The sequence below is a fragment of the Pistacia vera genome, unplaced genomic scaffold (genome assembly GCF_008641045.1).
Source record: "Pistacia vera cultivar Batoury unplaced genomic scaffold, PisVer_v2 Contig966, whole genome shotgun sequence".
In the NCBI taxonomy this organism is placed as follows: Eukaryota; Viridiplantae; Streptophyta; class Magnoliopsida; order Sapindales; family Anacardiaceae; genus Pistacia; species Pistacia vera.
The window spans coordinates 32,239-52,098 of NW_022196852.1; the positions used below are offsets into that span (position 1 = coordinate 32,239).

General features: G+C 37.2%; 3 protein-coding genes across 3 annotated transcripts; 2 read left to right on the top strand and 1 right to left on the bottom strand.

The window, feature by feature from the left end:
- The first annotated feature begins 1,116 nt into the window (after positions 1 to 1,116).
- Positions 1,117 to 4,615, top strand: LOC116121100 (sucrose transport protein SUC2-like). Its single transcript, XM_031407042.1, has 4 exons — positions 1,117 to 2,623; positions 3,922 to 3,985; positions 4,081 to 4,124; positions 4,242 to 4,615. The coding sequence occupies exons 1-4, from the start codon at positions 1,346 to 1,348 to the stop codon at positions 4,413 to 4,415; spliced, it is 1,560 nt and encodes a 519-aa protein (XP_031262902.1). The 5' UTR covers positions 1,117 to 1,345; the 3' UTR covers positions 4,416 to 4,615.
- A 44-nt stretch (positions 4,616 to 4,659) lies between these two features.
- On the bottom strand, positions 4,660 to 6,224 carry LOC116121104 (MLO-like protein 4). Its single transcript, XM_031407044.1, has 3 exons — positions 5,961 to 6,224; positions 5,137 to 5,194; positions 4,660 to 4,955 (listed from the first exon to the last, which is right to left on the bottom strand). Exons 1-3 carry the CDS (start codon positions 6,102 to 6,104, stop codon positions 4,660 to 4,662), a joined length of 498 nt encoding a protein of 165 aa, XP_031262904.1. The 5' UTR covers positions 6,105 to 6,224.
- Positions 6,225 to 17,050: 10,826 nt separating this feature from the next.
- On the top strand, positions 17,051 to 17,793 carry LOC116121105 (B-box zinc finger protein 23-like). The gene is made up of 2 exons (XM_031407046.1): positions 17,051 to 17,257; positions 17,593 to 17,793. The coding sequence occupies exons 1-2, from the start codon at positions 17,051 to 17,053 to the stop codon at positions 17,791 to 17,793; spliced, it is 408 nt and encodes a 135-aa protein (XP_031262906.1).
- The last annotated feature ends 2,067 nt before the right edge of the window (positions 17,794 to 19,860 follow it).

A 19,860-nucleotide genomic window follows, 5' to 3' on the forward strand; every position in this document is an offset into this window, starting at 1 on the left:
CACGCAAGGACGGAAGAGGTAAGGTTGTTGTCAGTGTGGCAGGTGAAAGCCTGGGTAGTGAGTGACTAAGAATTGTCCACCTGCCTAAGCCCTATGCGATTTAAGGATATCTCCTATACAGATAGCCAATGAGAAACGCGTTAGGAAGTGTACCACACCTGCCCGACTATGGAATCATGATTACCACTTTGAATCTCTCGACCATAAATAGAGGGCTCCTCCTTCATTTACGGGATTCACTCATTCTTTACTTTTCAAAAGCAGACTTTCTTTCTGTATTTAAGTTTTCTCTAGATTGTAACTCAGCTCGTTACACGCAACTTGACTGTAATCATCCATTAATACATATTTAGTGGATGTAGGATTCGTTTTTTAGCATCCAAATCACTTTAAAAATCGTTTTTTGTTTTTTCTCTCGTTGCACATCTTCATATCACGTTTAATTTCTAAGTCCGTTTAACATTTTACACCTTCGAGTTGTTAGTTTCGAAATTAAGCATCAACATAAATATTGTCCCAAGTGATATGATAGCATTATTAATTTGACAAAATTCTGTTATAATCCCATCTACCTTGGAGATATGAGTCAAGGACATTAATCTTCCTCAATGGACGAAAGAATTAAAGATAGATGGTTTAAAGAAACAAGATTAGGACTCTGTTGTAAGCAATATAGCTTTTGGCTTGATGGTAAGTACCAAATCCCAATAATTTATTCTTTTATAAATATTTACTGAATTTCCCACTTATTGCTTATTTTAACATGTAAATAATTTTATAAATATTTACAAAATTTTCCTCTTAGTGTTTATTTTAAGTTTTTAACATGTAAAACTTAACTACCTCACGTGAATAATTGATTAACTCTTTCATCCATAAATACCTCATTTATTTCTTATTTTTAGAATAATAATCACACTAAGTTATAAGTTTCAATCTGCCCTTGTATGATCTAATTATAAACGCCCATCATCACTAAAAAAAGAGACCCTCCCAAAGGAATAAAACACCCAAAGTCTTCACCCTAATAAATTCCTGTGAATAATCTATTTCCAAAATTTAATTCCCCTTCTAAACTTAGTAATTACAATTTATTATCGTCCAACAAGTGTCCCCCCTGATTCTGTACCCCCTACCCCCTCACTATTCACAGTCAGACAACAATTCAAATCTCGGATAAGCCTCTTTCCGAAATCTCGCCAGTTGCAGTCCCTCATGCAACTCAACTCAAGTCTCTCCCTTATAAATTCTCATGCAAATCCCACAAACTCAACACCAACATTTCTCTTATCTTCTTCTCCTTAGCTTGAGCAATCGTTCTTGATTTTACTTAAAAGAAAAAATAATGGAGGTTCAGCAGCTCGAGCAAGAGCAGCCATCGTCACAGTCTTTTAAAAAGATTGTAACGGTGGCCTCCATTGCCTGCGGGATCCAGTTCGGCTGGGCGCTTCAGCTCTCTTTACTCACTCCCTACGTTCAGCTTCTTGGAATCCCTCATAAATGGGCTTCCCTAATTTGGCTCTGCGGCCCCGTTTCCGGGCTACTCGTGCAGCCGATTGTTGGTTTCCATAGTGACACATGCACCTCCCGTTTCGGACGCCGCCGGCCCTTCATTGCCGCCGGGGCTGTTCTCGTCGCTATTGCCGTCTTCCTCATTGGCTTCGCTGCCGATTTGGGACACCTGTTTGGGGACTCCGTCTCCCGACAGATCAAACCGCGGGCTATCGCCGTCTTTGTTCTCGGGTTCTGGATCCTCGACGTCGCGAACAACACGTTGCAGGGACCCTGCCGGGCGTTTCTCGCGGATCTTTCCGGGAACAACCATAAGAAAACTCGGACCGCTAACAATTTTTTCTCCTTCTTCATGGCGGTCGGTAACGTTCTCGGCTACGCCGCCGGCTCCTACACTCATCTTTACCACATGCTCCCGTTTACCAAAACAAAATCTTGTGATTATTACTGCGCGAACCTCAAGACTTGTTTCATTCTCTCCATAACACTCCTCTTAACGCTAACCACGGCTGCTCTGAGTTACGTACGCGAAAACCCCTGGTCGCCGGAAAACTCCGGGAACGAGGGCGGCGAGATTGTCGCCAGCGGAGACAAGCTCGTAGAAGAGTCGTCAAACTCAAAAGTGCCATTTTTTGGAGAAATTTTTACCGCGTTTAAGGGATTACAAAAACCCATGTGGATTCTTCTTCTCGTTACGGCGCTCAACTGGATTGCATGGTTCCCGTTTTTGTTGTTCGACACGGACTGGATGGGGCGGGAGGTTTACGGCGGGAATTCGCAAGGGAGTGCGAAGGAGCTGAAAACGTACAACGATGGCGTGCGGGCCGGGGCCTTGGGTTTAATGTTAAACGCCGTCGTTCTGGGGCTGACGTCTCTTGGGGTTGAGTATTTGGCACGTGCGGTTGGTGGGGTGAAGAGACTGTGGGGGATTGTGAATTTTCTATTGGCGTTTTGTTTGGCCATGACACTTTTGGTTACCAAAATGGCGGAGTCGAATCGGCGAGGGGTGGCGGCCGTGAGCGGTGGAGCGACCGGCCATATTTTGCCACCGTCGGTTGGTGTGAAAGTTGGTGCTTTGGCTATCTTCACTGTGCTGGGGATCCCTCAAGCAGTAAGTTTAATGAGATTTTAAATTTGGAATTAAATTTAATTTATTATGAGCTGCTTGTATCGCTAAAACTTTTTATAAATAAGATTTTAATAGACTCTTTATTTTTTTAAATATAAATTAAAGAATGAGATTGATTTTTTTATACTTTATCATAATTTTAAAAAATAAATTACAAATTTTTACGTATTTTATTTATGATTTATCTCTCATATTAAGTTTTTTTTGATTTTTTGAAAAAACATATCCTCTTTCTTAAAATTTAAAGAGTCTATTAGATTTGAACAAAAAATTTGTCCCTCATAATTAAAAATCAATAAAAATATTTTTATTTATATAAAAGATGATTTTTTATATTAAAAGCACCGTTAGAGATTCTTCTAGAAAATAGATATTCTTCAACTTTATCTTATTTTTTTATGTTATTGAAGATTGTGACAAATTATAATTGGGTCTTGATGCGGCATTTCTTGTTCTGTTTTTGTAAAAAATAAAAAATAGAAGTATTTGATAAAATTTTGAGGAATTTTTATTTTTTTATTTTATGAAATTTACTGAAAATTAAAAATTTAGTAAAAATCAATTGAATTTAGCTTCTCTTTTCAATTTTTGATGGGTAGACTACTATTAGTTTTAAAAAAAAAAAAAATGATGTATGATTTTATCCTGATTTTTAAGGCATGTTGCAAGCATAATTTATTTTTATGAAATAAAATTTAACCATAATTTGCTTTGCTAAATTATTAAGTAAAATTTTAAAATATGGGCTCTACTTCTACATAAAACACTATTTTTGGGTTCATTTTACTCATAAGCACATGCAAAATAAATGCTGAAATCTCTTTTAGCAAATAAAACAAAAAACAAAAATAAATAATTTTGTCATTTTTCATTTGAATGTTGCCAAGTTGAATGATTTGATTGGACCAGAATTGGTTCAATTCAATGCTTTCAATGTCCTTTTTTTTTTTTTTATATTTTCTCATATTTATTAATCTGTCTTGGTAAGGCACTTATTTAATCTTATATCATTGTTATAATTTTTCTAACTTTTGGCATTATTCTTAAAGGTCAATTTTATTTATTTATTTTTACTTTGTACCAACCTTTTGTTTCTTATGATTCTTGAGATCAAATTTGGATTTCTCCACTCATCTTATATATTATATTCTCTCAATAAGTATTGTAACTTAATTTTGTAATTTATCCAAATAAATTTTTTTTTTTTTTTTTTGAGCTATTAATGGTAGAAATTAAATTAAATTTCTACTTTGATATTAACTTCTTCACATTATGCACAGATAACTTTCAGTGTCCCATTTGCTATGGCATCCATATTCTGTAAATCTTCAACTGCTGGTCAAGGTATATAAACTTCCTCCACCCCTTTTAAGAAATTGTTTCTGATTCATATTTTCAGTCACCTTCTAATTTTTATTGGAAAATTTTCACATTTACAGGGCTTTCCTTGGGAGTTCTTAACCTTGCAATAGTTATTCCACAGGTATGTTTTCCTGTGGAGTTTGATTCCATCCATTTGACATCTCTAATTTTTAGTTTTGGATTCATAATTGCAACACCCATACCTGCAAAATTTGCTTACAGATTACTGGTTTTACAGATGCTGGTGTCTTTAGTTGGAGGACCCTTTGATGCTCTATTCGGAGGAGGCAACATGCCCGCTTTTCTCGCCGGAGCAGTCTTTGCCGCAGCAAGTGGCATCGTGGCACTGACCATGCTGCCATCACCGCCGCCCGATACTCCGACAAAAGCTCCAATAGTTGGATTTCATTAATTTATGTGGGATTCAGATTTAGTTGAAGCTCGCAAAAGAAAGCTTTTTTTTTGTTTGAGGCAAATGTGTAATGTAATGTGCATTTTGGTATCATAATGCAGAAAAAATGAGATAAAATTTATTTGTAACGTCGAGATCTGTAGAGATACCATCTTCAAGTGCAATATAAGCTAACCATAAATGTGTCTTTATTTGGTAAATTGCAGAGTTTAGTGCATGGCTAGTGTCTTTGATTCACAAAGTTTTAATGTGGAATCANTTCACAAACCAAGAGTGCAACAAAGTTATTCAAATGGTAAAAGAAGAATTTTACCTCACCACATTGATGAGATGTGTGAGTGTTAATTCCTCTGGGGGGAATATCAGATTCATTTTGAAAAGAGAAGGAACTTTTTAACAAGACATGCTTATTGATGCCATAATCTTTTTCAGAACAGATATAAAATTTACTGCTGAAAAGTGATGAATTCACACAAATCTCGGATATCCCTCGTGCCCATTGCGCCAACAACAAAGATATAAGCCCCAGCAACATCAGCTCTATCAGCAAAACAAACAAACACATAAATAAATAAAAATAACACAAATCAAAACCCAAATGCAATATAAGAAATGCTATTCTAAACCAAATTAACAAAAGAACAAACAGAAACTTGATGAAAAATCAGTATCAATTTTAAATCAAGAAAAGTGAAAGTTGAAACTAATTGAAGAAACCCACCTTCTTTAATCTTCTCTAGTGAAGCAAATAGAGCCTTCCTCCTTGTTTTCTTCAACCACTACATAAATTTAAAAATAAATAAATAAATAAATATTTTTCTACGAATTTGAACAGCTTTTTGGCAATTGTTAATTTCTTCATATTCCCACCCCATTTGACTAAAATTTGTGAGCTAATCCAAATGGCTATTCTGGTTCCAAAATTGTAAAAGAAAAAACAAAATTCTTTTCACTTTGTAACATTTTCCGAGCAACCAAACAGAGTTAATATTACAAAATTGATTTCCTCCAAACCTTTGGGAAATCTATCTAAACTCCAAGCTGGAAAGGAAAACGAAATTAATTTGGCGTTTCTTTCCATTTCCAACATTTTCTTGGGAATCAAATCAATACATATTACAAAGTTTCTACATTTTCTAGATAACAAATCCAATTCTTCGAACTTTTTGGAAACTTTCCTGAAAACAATCGAGGCAACTGCCATGTGGGTCCTAAGTGGGAAAAAGATCAGGAATCTTAACACGTTGTTTTTTTCCACATTTTCTCAATAACGAACCAGATTCCCCTTTTCTTAACAAATTAACATTTATCCCAGTTAGAAAAACTAGCAAACAATTTAATTTTCCCACACTTTCTCAGAAACCAAAGAAGCCATTAATATAAAGCGGTTACTTTCTTGACCTTTTGACACTTCTTTGTTAAGCTAAGAAAATTAACAATGTGGGTCCAAACTATTAACATAAGCAAGTAAATTTCAACAAGAAAGGATAAAAATAAAAACAGAATTTCTTTACTTTCCCACATTTTCTCAGGAACCAAACATACCTTTCCAAATTTGTAAATAGACTTTTGAGCAACATAACAAACGAAAACCAAGACTGTGATGACTGAAGCAACGGAGTACGTTGGAGTCTCCGCCAGAGACCTCCCTTGCCTAATTATCACCTCCTCCATTTCTCTCATCTCCATAAACAACAACCCATTAGCACTCAAAATAACGACTAACTTTCTCGAGAAAACTCTATAGTTTCCCGAGAAAATGGAGAACCCAAGTGGAGTAAAATATCAGAAAGAGGAGGATCCTGGAAATGCGGAAGTGGGAAACAGGAGGTACATGCTTACCAACTTAAAAATATATACGCTCTTACAGTAAAAAAACAAAAATAAATGTTTCTTCCATTATTTTATCAGCTTCAACGTCAAAATTTTGAAACTTTTGTCAATAATTTTATATTTAAGATGAATATTTAAGGCTACCTAAAAAGTAAACTAAAGAAAGCTATAGAATTTGTATTTTTTATTATTATATTTTTTTTTTTTTAAGTTTGTAAGAAGAAGAGGAAGAAGACAGTGAAGAGATTGAAAGCATAGTTTAATGAAAGTTCTTGAGGGAGTGTTCGTGGTTTACTAAACAGACCCGCTTTCGGTTGCATGGGAATCGATGCATTATCTCTCTCACGTGCTCTAACCACACCTAACAACACCTAACCACATGGCTACTATTTTGTCGCTATCTCCTTCTCTTGTTTTGAAGTTCTAGCTCAAAATTATTGGCTGAATTTCAGAAAATACTCCCAAATTTTAAGAAATTATCAAACGTATAATAAGCATGAGAATGTTTATAGGAGAAATTATGATAGGGTTTGGGATAAGATCTACTTATATAAGGAACAGAGACTTCCAAGAACAAGAGACAGTGAAATTAATTCACAAAATTTTTCGNTTGCGGAAATAGCTTCAATTAATATTTAAAAACTATTTCTAAAATTAAAAATAAAAAAATTGAAATTTATTAATATTTAAAAATAAACATTATTAAAAAAGGCGGGCTTGGGCCGGGCCTATGGTTATAAAAAACCTGTCGGGCCGGGCTTGGGCTTTGCCTATCATACCCGTAGCGGGCTCGGGCCGGGCTTGGGCCTGTGTCATGAGGTCGGGCTTGGGCCTGGGCCAAGGGGTACCCGATCCCAGCCCGGCCCATTGCCATCACTACGTATAATAAGCTTGAGAATGTTTATAGGAAAAATTATGATAAGGTTCGCAATAAGATCTGCTGCTTATATAAGGAATAGAGACTTCCAAGAACAAGAGAACAAAATTAATTAACAAAATTCATTATTGATAATCACGATCTAGATTTAGATTCCAAATAACTCTCAAAAGACTCTAATTTCTATTTTAATTGCATAATAGAGTAATTATAATTCATATTCTAAAACTTATCATAATTACAAGATATCCTAATTACCTAATTCTACTTAACGTGCCCTTTTTGTATATAATTCTCAATCATCCCAGAATAGGTTTCTAACATTACCTTCCCCTTCGGATCAACCTTGTCCTCAAGGTTGCAGGGTACTACAACATAACCCGTAGTTGTTATCGAAGCCAAGACCCTTAATTGTGAACAACCATAAAAAATCATTTGGCTCAAATGAGGGCCAAGGCAATAAAGAGACAGCCAAAGTTTCAACCCCGACGTCAAAATGAACACTTGAAAGAGATACTCCCTTCGCACACTAGGTAAATCCAAGAGACGATGATTAATCGAACTGAGTTCCCATCTAAGATAAGCTTTCCCGATGACAGCTTCAGAGGTTGTGCCAAGGACGCTATGATAGGCGGCTCAAAGTGGAGAGTTGGGCAGCGCCGCCAGGGAGAGAGCAGAACATATGGGAGGCTTGGTGAGGGGTGTCTGTAGTGATGGAGGATAGATGTTATTATGACAGTGAGGGACCAAGGGAAGGTCAATGGCATGCTGCTGGCAGGCGACAACCGCAACATAATTTGGAAGAATATCTAATGGAACCCACTTGAGAAATGACTTTCGATTCCAGGGAAAAGGTCGGGGTTGTTGTTGTCGTATGGATTTATCCAACTGGGATTCCAATACCAGGAGTTGCCGTGAAATTTCGTTGAGAAGATCCTCCATTGAATCAAGCTTCGCACCTTGCAAAGACTGAATAGCTGTCAAATTGGTTACCTGGTCTTCCAGATCTTCTAAAGTGTGAAGTCGATGTCCATTTGGCTGCGTGCATTTCGCCAACTACCCTTGATAATCCACAATTATGAAGGGTCCAAAACGAACCTCCAAGGTTTGTAGAAAAGAATCCCAAGAATGAATTTGTCCATTGGAAGACATCAGTGATACTAGGAAAGAGCCGGTCCATCCATGTGAAACTAAGAACAAATCAGTCGCTGTTCAAATGGTGTGTCAAAGTTATTGAAAATTGTTTCGCCTTAAATGTCCATCCTGTCGGATCTTGATCATCCAAAGTACGGTTTCATCCAAAGTACGGTTTCATCTGCCATAGAAAAAGAACAAGAGTACCAATGATAGGGATTGAGATAGGATCTGCTTATATGAGGAACATAGATCTCTAAGAACAAGAGACAAGGAGATTAGTTGACAAAATTCTTCATTGATAATCACGATTTAGATTTAGACTCCGAATGACTCCTAAAAAGACTCTAATTCCTATTTTAATTTCATAATAGAATAATTATAGTTCCTATTTTAAAAGATATTGTAATTACAAGATATCTTAATTGCCTAATTCTACTTAACGTACCATTTTTGTATATCTTCCCAATCATCCCAGAACCAGGTTCCTAACAAATTACATCCTAAATAATGTATTGTTAAATAATTTATCAAATCATTTTTCAATTGACTAACACCTAGTAGGATTACACATTCAATAAAATGTATCTTAAAAATTTGGAAAAATAATTAAAAAACACCTCTAAAATTGATGTGGTTTCATTCTCTTCATTACAAGTTGAGAAGCTTATGAAACCTCGTCACATAAACTGATAAACGTAATTCCATAACCAAGGTAGTCATTACATAACCCAAAGGAGGTATTTAATAGGGAAATGCATGATATCATATCTACCCCTAGGCTTGTAGTTGAACCGATCTGTTTGCGAATAGCTCGTGCTCGGCTCGGCTGAAGTTCGTATTCGGCTCAGAATATGTTGAATCGAACTCAAACTCGAACAGTTTGAGTAATGTATGAACTGAGTATCAAACATGGTAGTAATCGGCTCGGTAGTTCGCGAACAGTTGAAAATTTGCAAACAGTTAATGAGTTCTTGAGCTCTTAGGCTCGCAAACAGGTGAAAATTTGTAGGCCATTGAACGAGCTTTCGAGCTCTGAGGCTCGCAAACAGTAAAATATATATTGATTATGTATATTAATTATATATATTAATTGCCCCTCCAAGATTATTTCAAAAACTTTGATACATATTTTAAAAAATTTACCCTCATTTTAAATAATACTGAAAAATACCATTGATTTTTTTTGAAAATTTCCATTTGTCCATTATATATTTATTCATTATAGTTTATAAAGGCAGCAAAATATAGTAATAGTACTTATTCGCTTTAGCTATGTTATGTACATTAAGGAGAAAATAAATACATATATATGATGTACAATTGTACATATATTCTTAACACTCATTTCTTAAGTATATGTATATAAAAATTCTTACCCATAATAACGAACTTGTTAAATAGATATATTTATCATAATTCATAAAGAGATTTATTGTTCTTGACCTTGCTTCATTTTAATTGTTGATTGGCATTTCATCCGTAACCACAACTCATTCGTTGATTTTTCAACATCAGTCGAGACTCGTTTCAATCACGTCTAGAGAAATCAAAGCAAGGCAACAGCCAATGACATGAAAGGTATGCCGTGGAAGAAAAATATAAGTACATATATGTCTAGATAAACCGATTATAGTAAGACTCATTGAAACTCATATGGGTTCGGGGAAAAGATCCCTCGAATATTGGAAATTCACTTTTAGTCCATATGATTTAATAAATTACTATATTAATATCTAATAAATACTTACACACACACACACACACACACACACATATGTAAATTTAAGATAGCAATATTTCTTGGGTTCAAACCACCTTGAGACCACTTACCACATTATTTGTGGCTTACTTTAGAACTAGCTTGTAGGGTGTTCAATGGATCCTAGGGATAAATTAAGATGCAAGCAAGCTTGTTTGGACACCCCAATCATAAATAAATAAATATATAATAAATTTAAGATAACAATATCTATATATAATATATGTTCTATCGATAATTTAATTATTTATTAAAATTTTATAAAATGATGATTGGTTGAACCCAATTTCTCTTAATAACCTTTGAAATTTATGATATGCAAACTCTATCAAATAGAAATAAATAAAGGTGAACTTCTCATAAGGATATCGGTTTTCAAATAACGTATGATATGATCTTGATAAATTATTATTCTTTCCACCTAGAATTTAAGTTTTATTATTTACCTATATCAAATTAATTCATGATAGTTACATGTGTTGTTAGGTTTGGTAGTAAGAACGTTAAGTTTTAATTTCATGATTTAAATTATCATTTAAATTTAATACAATTGTATTGAAATTAAGAAGGTTTAGCTAGCCAGAATGAGGATAAGGTTACACTGTTATAGGTAGGATTTCTTTGCAATTGACTCGGGAACTATTCTTAAAGTTTAATCTAGTTACAAGGAGATTCATGTTAATTTAAAAATATCTAAAAGCTGATCTTACGAAATTTCTTAAAGAAGATTTGTCAAGGTTATACTGATTTTCATTAGATAGAGTTTTTCCCATAAATTAAAAAAAAATTAACAATATGTATATTTACACCTCATTCAACCAATCCTTTAAAGATCACTTTTTTTTTTTTATTATTTAATTGAAAACACAAGTTAACACGACCTAGTTAAATGACAAACAATTTTACACAACATTCCTATTAACAACAATCAACAACTAAAAATGGTAGCCTTACTGCCTTACTCATAGCACACAGGAAAGAACCTGCAATTGATTTTTGACGAGTTATAGTTAGACCTGACAAACGGGCAAGCTGGGTAGATACGGGTCGGGTAATCATGAGTACGGGTCAAACGGGTAAAAACTGTAAACGACTAAACGAGTAAGGAAATACATCACTCGTACGCAACCATGCGGCAACTGGTGAACCAACGGGTCACCAGTTTCTTTTATTTTTAAAAAATAGTTTTTTCTTTATTATTTTTTATCTCCACATATTTCTCTTTCATCTTCGTCTTCTTCCTCTCCCTCTCTCCAATTCTTATTCATCTTTTTCTTATCTCTCTATAGTTAAGAGTTTTTTTTCTTTGAAAGTTTTCCTCTCCACTTTTTCATATTTCTTCTTCTTCACTCTTCGCCCGTCCTCCAATTCTTCTTTGTCTTCTTCTTCTCCCTCTCTCCTACCGAAAAGAGATTTCAGTTTTTTCCTCTCCCATTTTTTTCCTTTGTTCTTTATGTCTCATTCTCCATTTTCTCTTTTGTCTTTTATAAACTAAATATACCATAGATCTATAAGCTCCATTGCCACCAAGTGATGCTCACCGGTGAGGGTGAGCATGCGTTGGCCCCGTGGAAGGCTGTTGGCGAACGACAACCACTTCACGGCTCGACCCATGTCTTCTCTTGTTGATTTGTGGGTTTATTTTTGTTGGTAGAAAATATTTGTTGATCCATGGGTTTAAGAGAGGAGAATACGTGATATTATTGATTTGTTGTTTGGGATTTAAAGAAATTGTTGATTCGTGGGTTTAGGAGAGGAAAAATATAAAATATGTATTATGGTTGATTTGTTGTTTTGGCTCAATAATTGAAGAGAATTTCCAGTATCTTTGTCAAAGCAAATGTTGATTTCTGGGTTCAAGAGAGGAGAAATATGCACTATTGTTGATTTGCTGTTTTGGATTTATTGTTGAAGAAAAATTTTAAAAATCTTGTTTAAAGAAATTAAGATTGGGTGAAGCATTTCTTGGGAAAATGAGTATGTCGAATGTCATTCATTAGATTCAAGAAGCTCAACTCTCGTCTCTCTCATTCTGTCTGCGTGTGTTACAATTTTTTTTTTCAATAGGATTTCTAAAATCTTATTCGAATATATTTTAGAATAGGGTTATAAGAATTTGTTCGGTACATTATTGAAAAATATTTTTTAAGAATATTTATACTCGTACATTTATTAATTTAGTTAAACACTCCGACAATAAAAGTTTATAAATTAATAAAAACATTCACTCCTACCTAATTGACCGTCAACAATCGACCACCCTAGTCAGACGGTGGTTGTCAGTCTTCAGAATAGTGCACGATCGATTAGATCTAGTTAGTCGTGCGTTGATTTTTCTTTTCCAGTTAGATCCATCATGCATCTGACCGAAAAAGGCTAGATTTACGGTCAAGATATGACCATCATTAAGGACCACATATCTGGCTGTAGATTGGAAAAGGAAAGATCGGAGCATGATCGAACAAATCCAGTCAATCGTGTGGCATTTCGATGACTTCTGGGCTCTGGCCATCGCCTAACGGTGGTGGTCGACTGCCTATAAAAAGTTGGGTGGGTAGGGGTTTTTTTTTTTTAATTTTAAAATTTTTATTGAGAAATATAATTGTTAAGTGTTTTGAATTGTATATAATAAGAGTGGATTTTGAAGAATATTAAAACAAATACATTTTTTACTTTTTAAGATAGGATAATAGAATAAGATAGAGTGAGAATAACTAAACAAACAATGCCTTAATACTTAATTGTAATTGCATTTTTCCTATTGCAATTTTTTTTTTTTTGTGCGGGTACCCACGGGTATCACCCGATCCACTCGTGAAAATAATGGGCAGGCTAGATACGAGCAATATTCCTATAAGTCCTAAATACATTATCCCGTACCTATTGAAACTATCCGGGTACCCATGGGCATATTACCCGTTTTGCCAGGTCTAAATTTTATAGTATCCAGTGAAACTTTTCAAGATAATTCAGAAAAAGGGCCTTCTTTTCCATCGCCAAGCAACGACTAAACTTATCGACAGCTAAAAGTCCGCAAGCGTGATCTCCTAAAGCAGCTTACGAAACAAATTGGGGCCAAAAACATAATGCACAGATGCCAATTCTTCTCAATTGAAGGAGGCAATTCATTAACAGTAAAAGAAGAGCACACGTTCAGCCTGGCCTGGCCGGTAACTGAAGTTCACTAATTGATTGCATCCAACTTGACATGTTATTAAGTATTTTGATCTAGCAGTTTAACTTTTCAGGATTAATTAATGACCCTGCAACAAATAGTTACATCTCTATGCTAATACCCATTTCCCCATTTGGGGAAACAGGACTCCAATTCATTAATTCTAGCAAGCTGTCCGTAAAGCTACATTAATTAACGGGTAATGATAGTGTGATAGTTAATGGAGAATGTAACACTTACTACGTAGAACAGAAAGGTCGGCGGTGGTGACATTATGCACTTAGCTCGACGACAAGCGCTCCTTGATAACTGCATCATGGACAGCCTGGTTAAGCTATTGCCTAGGGGGCCCGGGATGCTTCTTGGGAGTCTGCATGACAGAGAGCTCTTTTACACAGTATACTTATAAACTAATATCTGTTTTATTAATAAAGATAGACATTCTTGTCAATGTAAAAGAAATCAGTACTAAATAACATTCGTCTCCTCTAATAGAATTTCGAAAGTTATCCTATTTATTCATTTAGAAAGATGACATCCAGATTTGAGTTTGTTGATGCACAATTTAGGCACCAACTAATTGACACGTGCGCAGCATTGATTAAACAAGGAACACACGTGAATATGGATTATGAATATGAAATAAATGTAATGAGAGCTTTTAGAGTGGTTCGGATGCTAAGGTAGCAAGTCCTACATCCACTAATTTGTATTGATATGGTGGGTCAGGTCGCTAAAGTGGACTGACTTACAAATGATTGAAAAGTAAATACAAAGCTTTTTAGAGAGAGAGAGAGAGAGAGAGTTTTTATGTCAAATGATCGAATCCCCCTAATGAAGGGGGTCTTCCTCTTCTTATACCCAGTTGAATACGTGTAATCATCATTAAATCCTTGGGTTGGTGTGAATGTCAGGACATAATCTGACTTTACGTCTCATTGCCCATTTCCCAAGCTGATTTCACGCGATTTGGAGCAGGGGAGCGGACACGTGGGAGCTCCAGGGTGCTTGGCAGGCCTGACGTGCGCTTACCGTTCTGACGGGAGCAGGCCACGTTTCGCCACGTGACTCCACGTCAGCCCTTGATTTCCCAGGCATAACAGAAGTCCTCTAGTTTTTAAGGTTTGAGGATCGAACCTTGGAAACTAAGTCATGCCGCGATTTGAGGTTCTAGTAGTTTCGACTTGAATGGAAGGAGCTTGGGACAGGACCTTTTGCGAACACGACCTCACACAATTCTTACCCAAACGACCTGACAATCATCATTTTAGCAACCTGGATTCGCCGAACGCTCTTTTCCATGCCTTGGAGAGATTCAATGAACTTGCATCCACGCTGTCAGACCCTCTGCACGCACTGCAGTGTCTGTCAGGTGCATTAAATGCGTTGTGTGCTGACCCGATGTCGTTTTGACAACCTTAACTGCACGACGCATATGAAATGACGACCCTCATCACGGCATTTAATGCGACGTGGGGCGCATTAAATGCGGGGAGAGAGAGAAGGCTATCGTTTCGTTTCCGAGAGGTAGTAAATGATCCTGCGGATCATGGTTCCCGTCAAATGGCCACATATCGGGCATTCTGAACCCCGGTGGGAGTGGAGCAGCCAGCATTTCGGGAGAGAAAGGGGATGCAGAGGCGACCTATGCCTGCTTGTTTTGCTGGTCCCTTAACCTGTCCAGAGCTCGCTGTAGCTCCTCAATTTGTGGTAACGGAGCCAATTGGGGGTTGCTTTCACCCATGCAAGTCCGGCCTTCACGATTATGGTTCAGGAGAGTCCAAAGGTCGGATTCCTCTTCGCCTCGGCCGGCATTTCTGGCCGCACTCGACACACGCTGGCTAGAGGCGTGTGAAGGCGATGGATTGTGTGGGGCGTTTTCACGACCCTCACGGTGGTACGAACCGTCCCGCGAGGTGTGGGGACCACCCGGATGATAACGATCAGGATTGTTCTGCTGGCGGCGATAGGAATCATCGCGTGCGACATTTTTGCTTGGGTTCGCCTGCGACGTAGCATGGGACAGCTCGGGATTCACTTTTTCTCCGAGTCTCAGCTTAGCCGGCACCCTGCTTGGGGCACGATTTGTGCTCGCTGGTCCCTGGGAGCCCGTAGGCTGACCTTTTGCCACTTGCTTACCCTTACGTCTACGTGCTGCAGTGCTCGCGGCACGGGCTATTGCCCTTTGCCGCTCTTTCGCGCGACCTGCAGGCGTCTTTGGCGGTTGCACCGCCCTAGCTGTTGTAGATGACATGCCTTGGTCCAAACGGTCCAACCTTTGGTTGACCGTCTGGAGAGTATTGTCGAACCTCTCCAGGTAGCTTCTGATGACGGGGTCGAGTTGTGAAGCTGCCGGGATATCCCCCACAGCATTTTGCGAAACTGGAAGTACCTTGGAGGGGACTTCTTCAGCGCGCTGATTAGTTTGCTTTGGCTCGGATTGGCGGGCCATTTGCTGCTGTAGGACCAGTAGGTCAAAGATTCTCCTGATGAAGGGTATACACTAAATCAGGCCCTCCTTCTAGCGCCAAACTGTTGATGCAAGATTTAGGCACCAACTAATTGACACGTGCGCAGCGTTGATTGGACAAGGAACACACGTGAATATGGATTATGAATATGAAATAAATGCAATGAGAGCTTTTAGAGTGGTTCAGATGCTAAGGTAGCAAGTCCTACATCCACTGATTTGTATTGATATGGTGGGTCAGGTCGCTAAAGCGGACTGACTTACAAATGATTGAAAAGTAAATACAAAGCTTTTTAGAGAGAGAGAGAGAGTTTTTCTGTCAAATGATCGAATCCCCCTAATGAAGAGGTCTTCCTCTTCTTATACCCAGTTGAATGCGTGTAATCATCATTAAATCCTTGGGTTGGTGTGAATGTCAGGACATAATCTAACTTTACGTCTCATTGCCCATTTCCCAAGCTGATTTCACGCGATTTGGAGTAGGGGAGCGAACATGTGGGAGCTTCAGGGCACTTGGCAGGCCTGACGTGCGCTTACCGTTCTGACGGGAGCAGGCCATATTTTATCACGTGACTTCACGTCAGCCTTTGATTTCCCAGGCATAACAGAGTTGATAAAAATTTTAAATCTTATTATTTGAGTTAGGTAAAAGACAAATGAGAGAGTAGAATAATACATAATTCTCGTTATTCTCTCAAGTCTTAATTCCACTTGAAGAGGTGAATAACGATGTTACAACTCACTCCTAAAATATGGAAAAGATATGATTTGATTTCATATATATGTTAATAACTTGTTATTGGGTCCCAAAAAATCTACCATAGATATTACACCACTCCATACTCCATAGTTGGATGTGGCAGGCGGTGGAATAATTGAACTTCATTTGATTTGTCTATATCTGATGTATATGTCAGAGAGGACATCCTTCAATTATGTCCTATGTATTAACACTTGGACACTATTGACTTCTTTCTTTATATTATTTTAATTTTAACATAAATATGGCTTCTCGAAATCTGAAGTGTTAATATATAAAGACAGCTAGGGTCTTGGAGATATGGAATCTCGCTAGCCCGCTAGCTAATTTTCCTCCCGCAATGCATAAGTTCACTTATCATTAGAAAGCTGAATCATTGCAAAGAGTTGTATTTCTTCACAATATCCTCACCTATAATAGGCTATTGGTCCATTGATCCAACCGTACCACATGCTATGCTCTTTAATGAACTCCATTATGTTCTGATATTCTTGTAATCTTCATTACTTAATGCCTTGAATACCATTAGTTTTCTTGCATGCATGTACTGAAAGCCATGTATAAATGTGGCTTCAAGCTTGGATCTTAGCCATAGCTACATGTAGCTGAAGAAGAGATATATCGATGAAGTTACAGTGTGAGGTTTGTGAGAAGGCAGAGGCAGAGGTGCTGTGTTGTGCAGATGAAGCTGTATTATGTCGACGATGCGATGAGAAGCTGCATGCAGCGAACAAGCTTTCCAGAAAACATCCGCGCGTCTCTCTCCTTAAACATCCACCTGCTTACTCCTCTCCCTCCTCTTCTCAGCTTCCTTTATGCGATATCTGCCAGGTAACTGCAGATTTAACTTGTTCTCAATTACTTTTGTTGTCAAACCTTCGCTCACTGTTAACATATCATGAATTTTCTATTAACCACCTAAAACAGTGGGGTTGAAGCTCATTCCTCCTGATTGGATCCCATTTTTTAGCATTGGAAATAAAAGGTACTCTTCATTTATTTCTAATGATGAAATCATGGGTTTAAAGAGGACACACTCTGAGTCTCACTATTTGAGATTGGCAAAAGACAAATTCGAATTCAATATATTGACAATGGATCTGGGTGTTAGTTTACAACGACTCTTTAATTGTATATTTGCAGCTAATTAAATAAGCATGATGCAGGAGAGGAACGGGTATTTCTTCTGCTTGGAGGACAGGGCAATACTCTGCAGAAACTGTGACATATCAATCCACAATACGGCAAGTTCCATTGTGTCTTCCCAGCAGCGGTTTCTCATTGGATTGGAGGCATCAAAGTTGCCCTTGAATCCACAACCACTGAAAATCCGGGTTTTAAGGAAGGAATTGATTACCAGAGGTTGACATTTTCAGGTGTTGAGGGTAGCTTGGGAGAAACTGCGGGCACATCAAGTGAAACTGATCATTTGGCGAGCGCAGCCTCAGCCTCAGCTTCAGCTTCATGGCCATTGGATGACATCCTTAGCACTAATGAGTTTTGCTACTATGACTTATCAGATATGGAGTCATCTAGAATTACTGACCCATGAAATTTCCTAATAATTAATTGTAGTAACTGACTTGAGTAATAAATTCTAATTTCTAGTAAGTTCGTTTATTTATTAACACATGAAAAGACTTCTTAAAGATCACCGAATAATATGTCTATTTGATATCAATTATGTAGATATTATTCACTTTCAATAGATTTCAGTAAGCATCTTTCCACCATAACACGTTTAGTTAATTTAGGAGGCGATTGGTTAGAGTTAAAGGAAGATTACTCGAATTATGTCGTCCTATATTTCTTGATTACCATGTTTAGTTGTAAAGTAATACAAGATTATGATAATCTTGCATTATTAATAATTGTTACTGTTGGTAATACTCTATTTTCTTAGATATTGTAAGATTATCAAAGTAATCTTATTTTTGTTATAATTCTATCCCTTATTAATAAAAATTTTGGATAATAATGTCTATATTTTAAAATAAATTTACATTAATATACCATTTCAATTTGACCCTTGTTTAATTAAATTTTTGAACAATAATACCCTTATATTTAAAACAATTTACAGACTACCACTGCCACCCACCCACCATAGTCGACAGTGGGCCAACCACCACTGATCGCCTCGAAAAGTCGTCAAAGTCTCTAAAAAAGACCGAGATTCAGTGGGAGGCTTTGATATGGTCGTTTCCTGCCATATTAGGCCATTAATGACCAGATCTATTCTGCCCGAAATAGATCTGGCCCTTAATGGCCAGGTCCATGGCCGTTAACGGCCATATCTCGTCCAAATTTAGTAGATAATGACTAAAGATCTAGTCGTTAACGGTCAAATTTAGCTTCAATATGGTCAGAAACGGCCATATCGAAGCCTCATGATCACAATAAGCTACTAATGTGACTTTCGGAGACTTTTGACGGTGATTTGCGATGGCAGCAGGGGTGGGGGTAATTTTATCATAAACTAAAGTTTTACATAAGTAGGGGTTACTAAATCTAAAACATGGGGGTTAAAAGAATTACTCAAAAATTAATAGGCCGAACGACTTGTGCATACCCAAGGTTTACCATAACGACAAGTTGATACCCAAAAGGTTTTAAAACGACAAATAGGTACCTTCCGTCATATTCAGTTAGTGATTTCTGTTTATTAATAGTGAAAAGACTAAAATGCCCTTGAAAGTTTGAATTTTAGTTTTTTATAAATTTAAAAATTTCTAAAAAACCCCCTAGGTTTACAAATTTAACTAAATACCCCAATATATAAAATTTTTGTAAAATAACAAAAACACCCCCGCCACCCGTAGTGCCAGATTCCGGCCACCACCACCGGAATCTGGACAGAAAGTTACGTTACGACACAGACCCATCGGATCTATGTCGTAACGTGTCGATCTTGCCTTTTTCAGCCAGATCTGGCCGTCGAAGCAGCAGCAAGATCTGGCCTTTTCCGGCCAGATCTACGACCAGATCTAGCCATCGACGCCGCAGATGGAGTTTTGCGGCGTCGACAGCCAGATCTAGCCGTAGATCTGGCCTTTTCCGGCCAGATCAGCCACGGATCTGGCCGGAAAAAGGCAGATCGACCCGTTACGACACAGATCCGACGGGTCTGTGTCGTAATGCAACTTTCCGGCCAGATTCCAACGGTGGTGGCCAGAATTTGGCACTGCGGGTGGTAGGGGTGTTTTTGTTATTTTACAAAAATTTTATATATTGGGTTATTTATTAAATTTGTAAACCTAGGGGGTTTTTTATAAATTTTTAAATTTATAAAAAACTAAAATTCAAACTTTTAAGGGTATTTTAGTCTTTTCACTATTAATAAACAGAAATCATTAACAGAACATGACGGAAGGTACCTATTTATCATTTTAAAACCTTTTAGGTACCAATTTATTGTTACGGTAAACCTTGGG